Source organism: Amborella trichopoda, chromosome 13 (assembly GCF_054954075.1).
Source record: "Amborella trichopoda isolate Santa Cruz 75 chromosome 13, AtrichopodaSantaCruz75HAP2 v2.0, whole genome shotgun sequence".
Classification (NCBI taxonomy): domain Eukaryota; kingdom Viridiplantae; phylum Streptophyta; class Magnoliopsida; order Amborellales; family Amborellaceae; genus Amborella; species Amborella trichopoda.
The window spans coordinates 13,497,677-13,509,507 of NC_142348.1; the positions used below are offsets into that span (position 1 = coordinate 13,497,677).

Consider the following 11,831-nt stretch of genomic DNA (forward strand, 5'->3'; position numbering starts at 1 on the left):
CTTGAGTGCAATAAAATGCTTTCACCACTGATAGAGTGCTTTCAAAGCAATGTTTTAAAATGCGGGATGCAACCCTAATGCGGTGGAGGGCCAATGCGGCGATGCGGCCCGGATGCGGGTGCATAGCGATGATGCGGTCAATAAATATAAAACAATTCTAAAAATTTTAAAAAAATAAGTTAATGCATAGAAAAAAATATGAAGGTGATATATGTGATAGTAGGTATTTCAGTTTAATGATTAACTTCAAAACTATTAGTTGTCAGAGATTTTATATCCAGTTATCCACCCATATAAGTATTTCCACAGAGCAAGCATATCACACAATTTCTATCTTTGGGATTTTTTAGTTTAGCATATTTCCAAGCCAGATCCTTATTACTAAAAGATTGGGAAGAAGACATTGCCCCCAAAAATATGTATAATAGTAATATTGTACAAGAAGGAAAAAAAATTTACCGACTCTATGAAGTACTGCTCGATTTCTGTACGACCTCTGAAAGCCTCGAGTTTTTATTACAAATTCACCCTAACATCTCCAAATCAACAATCAAAGGCATCCAATGAACATCCAAGTGTCAAACAACTACCAAATCAAAGATTTCGATGAAAAAAAATATTCCACCTAAATTTTTTTTTACCTCGATTTGATGCAAAAAAAGCCACAAAAGTGGCTGAAAATCTTTGTTTAGGACCCCTAATACCCCCCAAACAGTTTCCCTAACATTTGGATGGCCAAAAAGACCATTTTGCCCGTCCCCGAGGGGCAAAACAGAAAAAAATTCGGCGGACACTGTAGCAGTGGGATGCGATGCGATGCAGCCTATGCGGGATGAGGCTACAATGCGGCCTGATGTGGCGCATATGTGGCCGCAACTGTCAAAAGCGCATATGCGCCTGTTTCTGATGTGGATGCGAGCGCATCCCGCATGATGCGGCCGCATATGCGGCAATACGGCCGCATTTTAAAACACTGTTTCAAAGCATAGAAGAACTTTTAAACCAACGGTAAATATTTTTGTTAGAAAGTCAAATAAGGATAAGAGAGTATTCCTTAGTTGTGACGGAGGAGGTACTTATTGAGGCAGGCTTGACATTGTGGTGAAAAGAAAACATGTTTTTGCCTTACTTGTTGTCTATTCAAAGCATAATAAAGACCACAATCGTGCTCCTTCATAATATATTTCTGGCATGTCATCATTTTTCAGAGGATGAGGTCTTGCAAATTAAGGAGTGAATGTTGCTAGCATGGATGCTTTTCGTATGCAACCACATCAAACACTTACTGTACTGAGGAAAGTATTCCAAGACTTCTATCAGAATCAATGGATCTCTAAAAAAATTAAAGGCAATATTTTTCGAGAGAGAGCTTCTAGAAATATCAAGGTATAAGAAAGAATGACAGTTAATGAACTCTCAGGATTAAAAAAGGTTGAACACAATCATGATTCTTCACCATATATTTCCCGCCATCCTACGTTTAATCATTTTCAAATGACGAGGACTTGCAAGTAAAACGAAAGCACTTCATTGCACTCGAGAAGTTCTTCAGGACTTGAGAATACATGTATATTTGAAGAACCGTTATTATAAAAAATGCCCCCCTTAGGTCGCCTAAGCAGGGCCTCATGGTGAGGTGGCCACCTTGCGACTTGCCTAGGAGTAGGCAAGCTGCCTTAGGTAAGTGCTGAGGGCCTTAGCCAAGGCAGCCACCTCAGGTGCACACTAGCCCAAGGGCGAAAAATGTCTTGGAGTAGAAGCAATTTTCATCATTTTCCCTACTATAAAAGGAGCGAAAATACATTAAGGGGGTACTTTTAACCCCATAATGTGCACCTAAGACCTAGAACCCATTAAAAAACAAATCAAAAACCAAAAGCTGATTTGTGTTTTAGATTGAGAAAGACTTCCACTTTTTGAAAAATCAAATTCAATTGATTGTTTTTTTTTTCTTTTGGATGTGGGGGTAGAGGGTGAATTTGATACATATTGGAGGTTACAAGAGGAGTACTCGGGGAATTTGGAATCCAAGAACACTAAGGATTGAAGATCAAGTAACAAACGGGATATGGGCTTAGCCTTATTGCCGTCAATTCATTTCATTTTGTTTGGGCCATGTTTATAACGTTTTAATGTTTTATTTGGAACTGCTTGTGTGAATCAACATTTACCTTCAAGTTTCAATTCTTTTTCTCTACAATATGTCAATGCTCATCAAACATAACATACCACCTATAAAACGATGCATGTATAATATAGCTGCCATATATATGGAACAAAAGTGGACACCCACATATTGATGAAATAGGAGGCTGAAGAGGCACCCAGGTGGCCAGATCCCTGGTCACCTAGGCAGTACCAGGTTTTTCCGATACACTAAGAAGAACCATCCACCAAAACGACAATCTTTTTACTTTAAAATGCCTGGAAATGGATGAAATCGGACGAGGTCCTCATCACGTGGTCAAATGCTTACATGGGCACATAATATCTCAACACGATCCCCCTCCAAGCTCAAGTACTTCTTTCCCTTTTCCAGCTTGACCATCTTCTTCATGCATTGACCTGCCTAGCCAAGTGCATAATAAACACTCATTATGCATCTTCAACGTTGAAGTTTTTTCATACTGAAAAAGGCTACCTGGTGGGACCTCATAGGAAATGAACTTATGACCGCTGCCCACATGACCTAGCACATCCAATGCCTCCAAAACAAACAATTTTCATTGACGATGTTTTTTTCCCCTCATTCTTGCTTTCCGTGCTACTTAGTAAAGCAATAGACGCTCGCTAATGCTTTGCAAGATTTGTGTAGGATTTGAACCAGAAATAATTGTTTGCTGACCAATGTCTCCATTTGACATGTTGATTAGATGATAGTAGTTAAAGTGAAATGAAGAGTATGACACCTTTGGTGGAGATTTGTCTTGAATTTGGTTCACAGGTTTGATGCTACATGGATCTCTTTAGTTGAGAACCAACTTTGAAATTATCAAGTGATGTTGTTCTTCGTAAAACTCTTTGCCAGCATAAAGTGGATGGTGTTGGATGAGAGAAAATTGTGGTTCCCTTAAAGAGTATGATGAGAGTATTGAGAAAGAAGCCTAGCATGTAAGGTTGAATGACAAATTAGGGAATACCTTTAAAGCTAAATGCAGAGGGTCGTTTGAAAGGAGACCTGTATAGAATTGGCTTTCATAAAGTCAATAGGGATGAGAGCAAGGCCATTATTAGGTGCCACAATGAAAAAGTGCATTATATCCATCAAAAAGGGGGTTAAAAGACATTCCTCCTTTAAGAAAGCCATGTAATAATATCAACCTTCCTTAGAATGCCTTGGTTGTTTGTACGTTGCCTTGTCTTATTGGAAAGGTCAATAAGCAGTATGAAGCCCCACTAAAGCTAGATAGCGTTCTCACAAGGATTTCTCATTTGTTGGCTTTCATTGTCATTCTTAGAACAATCTACAACTACAAAAAGCCAAAATCAATAGCCCATACAGCAAATCAAGGTGTATATTAGGTTGGATGAAGTTTTGAATAAAATTTTGGAATTTATATCTCTACACATTTTTATTATTCTTACCACTGCAATACCAAGGCAACCCTTTAATGCATTAAAATCCTATAAGTAATTGTTTTCAAGAATAAGAATATGTCCTATAACTTGAATCCATGAACAACTTGATCAAGAGACTGAAATAAAATGTCAGTCAAAAGTACACAAAAGATTACACACATGAGATAATATATGAAATGCAAATCCAAAAATGAAAGAATAAAACACTTAAGAAAGTACAACAAAAATTCTAAGTTTAAGAGTACAAACTTGTTTGAAGAACTATAATATACAAAGTGAGGACCAGGTGGAATCATCTTTATTCCTTTAAAATTGGGCCCAGCAGAAAAAACCTAAAAACATGCAAGTGAAAATACGAGTGAGAAAATATAGAGAGAAGAGGTGTAAAAATAAAAGAAAATGGACCTTTAGGTCACATATATTCAACATCCATATTTCTACTACTGCACAACTCCGAAAAAAGCAAAAGCAAATATGCTTGCACTGCATAAAGAAATATTTCTTGGAGAAATGAAACAAATTATGATTGTGGAGTAGTTTTTACCAATGATTAAGCACACGCCTTGGGTGCCTAGGCAGTGCCTTGAGGCAAGAGGCACCGCGCCTAAGGTTAAGCAGCCCCCCTGGGCAGCCCAACCTTAGGCTTGTGCCTTGTTGCCCAAGGTAGTGTCTAGGTTAAAATCTCATGCCACAACTGAGGCGCCAGCCATAGTTGTTGGAAATGATTCCGAATCCGAATCATTTGAGGAATCGGAATCACTGTATCACACCCAGCTAGAAGATTCGTGTTTTTGGAATCGACGTCTGTACAAAGGAATCGTGGGAAGAAAGATTTCTATTCAGCTCTACATCACGACACTACACCAAGTAGGTATTCCAATTCACAAGTTGGGCAATCTCTCTCTTTCTCAAACCCAAGTAGGAGGAAATTTGCAATTTCATTAATTAAAATATCAAAAATGCCATCCAACTCTTACAACAATGTTTAGTATATAAGAACCCATTCAATGGACCTAGACAATGACCAAAATACCCTTAACAAAATGTGAAAATGACTAGACTACCCCTATGTCCTATTTCCCATACATTAAACTTGCTTGGATGCAACCTCCATGCACCCAAGTTCCCATGCATGAAGCCAAATTCACATGCATTGAAGCTACACATCTTTGACCTTTGGACTCATGAAAACTTTCAAACATTAAATTACTTCTCTCTACACCAAACTCTTTAGCCCTTTAATTCTAAAACCAGGAAAGTCCCTCAATTAAAAATTACAAAAGGCATTAACAAATCCCAAAACGACCAATTTAACAAAGGAAAATGCAAAACATGTTCCTAGTCCAGCAAGCTTCTAGACGCAATTTTCATCAATATGCCTTGCTCTTGAGGAAGAACCTGTAATCCACACACTAGGTTCATAATTCCTACATTTATTGGCCAGCTTTGATGGACCAACCATAAGCCCTTGTGATTGACAACGGTCATGGGTTCTATGGGATGGTTTGAGAAAATGGTCATGGATCACAAATTCTGGCATAGGTGGAGTGCCTCAAAGATGTCACTTCTTCCTGACCCATTGGCACTAATCCACTTCTAATTTTGTATTATTTGCATTTCAAAATTCTTAAAATATCAAAAATATAGTTTTCAAACCTTATTTATGATTTTGTGATTTTTAAATTATTTTTTGAATTTTAATAAAAAAAAATTAGGAAACTTTTAATAAATATATTTAACACAAAAAAACCCTTAAAAGGGTAGTTTTGATATCCAAAAATGAGAGGGATGATGTAGGACCCGTGTTGGGTGTAGGGCCTAGGCCCACACATTAGGAGCCCCACATGGGTGTGGGATGTTAGGCCATGAAGCCCACATGACCCACACATCCAACCACATAGAGGTGGGACGCCCATGTCCTTTCTTACTTTGTTATGAATATTTCCTTTAAAGAAATCCTTATTATAAGATCTAGCTGGTTATGGAAATATTTGATTTTGAAATTTGTTGAACTTAGTTCTTCTACTGTGACTTTGAATTTCTAAAGAAATGAGATGTAGGTGAAAGAAAGAGACCTAGCTATGTGGGACTATGGAAGATTTAATTCTAGTGAAAGTAGAAATGGATATGGGGCAAGCAACCGAGGAATAATAATTCTAGGATTCCTCCTTGATCATGACAGCTGCACTAAGAAATGGATGGTTCGGATTTAACTATGTTCAACTCACAGATTACCTAGAACTCCTTGGCCAAATTTGAGTCCCATTAAAAGTTGGCATACCCTAAACATGAGGCCCTATATAGAGGGGAAACCCCCTTCTTTCCCACCATGTGTTCTTGTAGAGACCTCTCTCTCATTCTCTCTCTCAAGCCTCTTGTCCCTTGGGATACATGATGCCCCACCTGGTTAGCAAGGCCATAAGAAGGCGGCACTCCACCTTAACTAGCCTGAGAGGAGGCAACCCCATCCCAATTTGTTTATGGTGGTTTCAGTTTCAAGGTTGAAAAGAATACCTAGTTTGTTCATGGTCACAGACCCAATTTTGTGAGAGGATATTGCCATATGTGCTTCCCAAATTTGAAAGACTCAATGTGTCATAGATCACCACTCCGGATTTGGCCGTGTGTACCTGTCGAACAAAAAGTCAAAAGCCCTAGACCATTTAAAGGAGTACAAAGCTAAGGTACAAACCCAATTACCTAGAAAATTAAAGTCCTTAGAACAGGTAGAGGAATTGAGTATTCCTCACAATGTTTTACGGATTTTTGTGCTGAGCATGGTATCATACATCAATATACCATGCCATACACTACTCAAAAAAACGGGATAGACAAGAGACATAATAGGACTTTGGTGGAAATGGTAAGAAGCATGATAGGACACCAGCAAATTACATTCTTAACTGGACTCCCACAAAAGCTATCCCACTAACTCATAAGATTTTTATTGTTCGTCTTTTCTCACAATTTCTAGTTCTTGGTCTTGGCCACCATCTCATGGGTTCCCATGGGTATATTCTACTTCAACAATTTTTGCATTTGACCCTCCCTTTTTTCTACATGGAATTTCATTAAGAATAACATTTCATCTAAAAACAATCTTATGGTGAGGATCCCACAATCTTTACCCTTTGCACTATTCCTATAGCAAAGAAAAATACACTTCTTAGATTTCATATCCAGCTTAGTTCTATTATTCTTTGGAAACAAAGCATAAGCATCACAACCAAAAACACAAAGGAAATAATAATCAATTCGTTTACCTGTTAGACCTTTTCTAGCATCTTGCAATCAAGAGCATGCTACGTGACATGTTAAAATTAGAAAATAAGGTCTGTGTAGTACTGCTTTTGCCCCAGAAGAACAGTTTCAATCCAGCAGTACTCAACATACACCTAACATGCTCAATGTTAGTGTGATTCATTCTTTCATCAACCCCATTATGCCGAGGTGTACTTTCATCTGCCTCGCAATGTCATGCACATTACAAAAATTATTAAATTCACCAAAACCACATTATTAGTTATTAAACACTTGATGCAAGAGAATTTTTTATTTTCTACAAAGGCTTTAAATTTCTAAAACAGATGAAGGCATCTAGATCTCTTTTTAGCATTTTTTCCAAAAATCATTAATAAAGGTGAAGGCATGCAACAACCCAATAAAGACAAGTGATTTCCATGTGTCTAAGTGAGAATGAACTATCGTAAGCCTTACTCTTAGTGTTCAATAGCAACTGTAATTTATTTTATTCACCAAACAAGTATAACTCACAAAAATTTAAATTAGGAGGTTTTTAAACCGTGGATTTATCGGAAAGGATCTAAACATTTGATTTGGGCTCGAGATTTGATTTGGTGGGTGTTGGAAAAGAAAGGAGTCTCCAGACACTACATCGACTTGGTGAGAGATATGTGCAATGGGACACTAACTAGTGTAACAAAGACTATGTAGAGAGACGAATGAATTTTTAGTGAAAATAGATCTATATCAGTGGTCAGCATTGAACCCATACCCCTTTTTCTTAGTTATGGATGGCTTAACTAGGCACCTACAAGATGAGGTACCATGGAGCATGTTGTTCGCATATGACAGTTTTGATCGATGAGACCCAAAAAGGTGCCAACACAAAGTTAGAAATTTGGAGGGATGCTCTAAAATCTAAAAGTTTTAAAATTAGTCACACTAAGACAGAGGATATGGAATACAAGTTAAGTAATAATAGGATTAGAGACGAGGAAGTAAGTAAGATTGACGGCTAGGAAATACCAAAAAGAGCGCACTTTTGATATCTTGGGTTGATAATCCAGGAAAATGGAGAGATTGGGGAACATGTCACACATAGAATTACAGTTGGGTACGCGAAGCGGAGATGCGCAACCGAAATTTTATGTGATCGCCATATACCAATGAAGCTGAAGAGCAAGTTTTATAGGATAGTTGTGTGACCACCTCAATGGAGTTGGAATGTTGGGTGATCAAAAATCAATATTACCCATAAAATGAGTGTAGCGAAGATGAGGATATTGAGATGGATGAATGGCAAGACGAGAAGGGATAGCATTCGAAATAAATATATTTGGGAAAATTTAGATGTAGCACTCATAGGCGATACGATGAGAGAGAGTAAACTTAGGTGGGTTGGCCATGTGTGTCACAGACTCAGTACAACACCTGTTAATAGGTGCGAGTTAGTTCAAGTGGAAGGCTCAAAAAGGGCAAGGGGTAGACCCAAAAGGACATGGTTAAAAATAGTGAGAAAATATATGGGGACTTATGACTTCACTAAGGGTATGGCCCTTAATAAAGCAAAATGGCGGAACAGGATTCATGTCAATCCCAATTAGTTGGGAAAAAGCTTTGACGACAATGATGATTCATGTGAAACGATTCTCCCAAATCAAGTATCACATACTGTAAACTTTCATCTAACTTTTACCTTCATCCAAAGACAAAATTTCCTCATCTTCAAAAAAAACCAGTATTTACTACTAAATTTCCTTAAGACTCACATGAATTAGGCTTCTCATTCGAGTCAAATTTAAGGGCTTCCTAATTTCTATTTTGTACCTTGCCATCTTTATTCAGATCGCCTGTGTTTACAAAACCCCAACACCTCACTTTAGAAATGTTCGAACCATCAACCTTTGGGATTTCAATTTGGTTGAACTTTTCCATTTCAAAGATTTGCAATCTACCACAAAAGCTCTCACCCACAAGGATTTCCAACCCTAAGGCTATAATACCAATTGTAGAGGATAACAACCAAGTTTTGGTAGAATAAAAGCAAAATATAAATTGTGTAGAAAATAGAAAAAGCAAAACACAGAGACTAACATGGTTCGGCATTTTCTACATTCATGCAACAACAAACTTTTCTATTAAACTAATAAAAAAAACATCATATGAGAATGAAGAATACAAGGATTTACAAACTCTAGCTCACAAGCCCTAAAACAAAGTCTCTCCCTATAAATCCCATGCAAAGGCTACCAAAAAACCTCACTATATTCCCACACATGTATCCTCTCTACATCCATATATTTTTCAGTATTATCACAGTATAACAAACTTTATCTAAAGAAACAAGGCGCCCACCTGAAGTCCTCTCTATCCCAAATACATAAGAGTTCAACCCCACATAATAGGAACTCCTGAAGATATTACTCCAGAGAAAATAAGCACTCTCCTAAAAGCATGGGATCACATATATCATAATTAATTCATGGCTGTTACGTACTTGAGTATAGAAGGGGGGGATTGTTGCATGAGTTTATGTTGAGGAAGTATGAGGGCAGAGCAAAGAGAGTTTGAGACACTTAGTAGTGCAAGAGAAGCCATAACTGTTTTGAGGCCTCTTAGACTACTAGGGTTTATGGTTGCGGATTTAAGGTCAATGAAAAGTAATGCGAAATCCATTTTATAACCGGTTTTACCCATGAAGCGTGAACTTCCATGGCAATAACTTTTCTGTGATTCAATGATTGAAAACATTTAAGATAAAGTTGGTCACGGATTATTCAAAAAAAAAAAGAAACGAGGAGAAACATGACAAAGAAGATTCAACAATGAACTACCTATACTTAAAATCAACCACAAACTCATACAGATTAACCCAATAAACCAGAGCCTTCTAAATTCAACCGCATATGCAAACCCTAAATTGCAGCAGGGACATCGAAACGGAACAAAAAAGAAAAGGAATAAACAACAAGAGAAGAAAAAGAGAAACCAGCGAGACCTGAGTGTCGATCCCAATGAGAGTGAACCGAGGGACATCAAGCATGAGTATGGTTCCACCATTTTTAACAAGGCGTAAAGCAGTCTCTGAGTTCATTGGAAGCTTCGAAGAGGTAGGCTCTGAGGCTGCTGGTTCCATTATTTTCTCTCGAGCTCAATTTACCAGAACTTTTCACTAGGCTCGCAGAGGTTTAAAAAACGGATCAGTGACTTCGGCACCCCAAAAACGGAACGATGAAGAGGTGATCCATATCGAAAATCAACCGAATCGGAAGGTTTAAGCTTTAAAAAACCTAAAAAATTTATTAAAATTTATTATAGATATTGGTTTTTAAAAATTTAATAAGAAATAAAGGTATTACATTATTAACTTTCATTTTTTTCATAAATATGTGAATATTAGAATGTTATTTCCCTGTATGAACTTATGTTAACCATTAAATTTACATCACACAAAAGAAAAAATTATAGAATTATTATGGATAAAGTATATAATCATACATGGACTACAATAAGAATGGATTAAAACGATGAAAAAATGGCCACCAAAATTTCGAATTGATCGAATTCAGCCTTAAAAAATTTTAAAAAGATTATTAAAAATCATTATAAATATTGTTTTATAAGAATCCAATAAGAAATGAGAGTACTACATTAATAACTTTTTATTTTGTCGCATCAATATACGAATATTGAGATGTTCTTTTCTTGTATGAAGATTCTTATCAAATATTTATTAAAACTAAATAAATACAATATTATACATTGAAATTAGAATTATTGATTTGTATTTTATTATTTTATCATCATTTTATTATACAAATAATAATAAATTTCAAATTCATCTTATAATATCATCTAATTTAAAAATCTAATTTACAACTACAACAAAAAAATATATATTACATAATTTCTAATGTAAATAAATTGATGTATTAAATACAAGATTTGATTATCATTGTAATTAGTATAATTATTAGTTGCAATATTATAATAAATATGATTAAAAAACAAGGGTATGACCCTCACAAATAAATAAATATAATGTATAATAATTAGTGTTAATATAAATATAGAATTTAGTAACATAAATTTACAATCGTCTTTTAATAAAATTAGGAAAATAAATAAAGAAATTTATATTTGTAATGTGAGATAATTAATAAAGTAACTTGAAATAAATTTTAGGCGGTTTGAGCTAATGTTATTTTTCGTTCTTAAAATATATCATAAACTAGTATTTTTTTAATGATATATAAACCAGTATTAGTATTATTTTTTGTTTCTTTTAATATCCTATGATCTAGTAAAATAATTTCATATAATTATGTTAATTTTTGTAAATTATTATATGAAATTTTATTTTTGTAATTATATACAATTAAAGATTAATTAAATGTACTTTATGTATGTATATTATAAAAATAAAAATAAAATAATTAATCTTAAAAAGATTAAATATTAAAAATAAATAAATATAATATTAAAAAGATTAAATATTAAAAATAAATAAATATAATTAATCTTAAAAAGATTGAATATTAAAAATAAATAAATATAATATTAAAAAGATTAAATATTAAAAATAAATAAATATAATTAATCTTAAAAATAACTATAGACCATTTCATTTGTCCTTATAAGAGAGAGAAAGATTTATTTATAGACCCACGTATCCTTACTTAATACAAACACTATATATAATTTGGAACAAATTTTAACCATTGTTTAAAATAAAGTGCATGCTTTTGCAGCAACGTTGGGCTATAGAAATAGTCCCACATCGAAGTGATGTGGTACAAAGTGAACGTATATAAGCAATTGCAAAGCACAACATAGCAAACAGGTTGATGCTAGGGCCACATGCATGGACGTGTGTTGCTGACATAAACTTATCAATTATGGTTCCCAAATTGGGCCACATGCATGGACGTGTGTTGCTGACATAAACTTATCAATTATGGTTCCCAAATTGGGCCACATGCATGGACGTGTGTTGCTGACATAAACTT

At 35.3% G+C, this 11,831-nt stretch overlaps 1 protein-coding gene across 17 annotated transcripts in view; it reads right to left on the bottom strand.

Moving 5' to 3' along the window:
- The window catches only part of LOC18435176 (AAR2 protein family), a 93,960-nt gene extending 83,840 nt beyond the window's left edge, over positions 1-10,120 (bottom strand). For 6 of the 17 annotated variants that reach the window (XR_016046992.1, XM_088855040.1, XM_088855039.1 and 3 more), the window contains exons 1-2: positions 9,821-10,062; positions 6,094-6,209 (exon numbers count right to left, since the gene is read on the bottom strand). Coding sequence is in view for 15 of the 17 variants with exons in the window: in XM_088855040.1 (XP_088711166.1) it covers positions 6,094-6,209; positions 9,821-9,958 (254 nt within the window). In the remaining 2 variants the exon portion in view is untranslated. Of the gene's footprint in view, positions 1-3,828; positions 3,912-6,093; positions 6,210-9,820 lie in introns of all 17 variants that reach the window. The other 11 variants (XR_016046993.1, XM_020667672.2, XM_020667668.2 and 8 more) reach the window with 5 other exon arrangements.
- Positions 10,121-11,831: the final 1,711 nt, after the last annotated feature.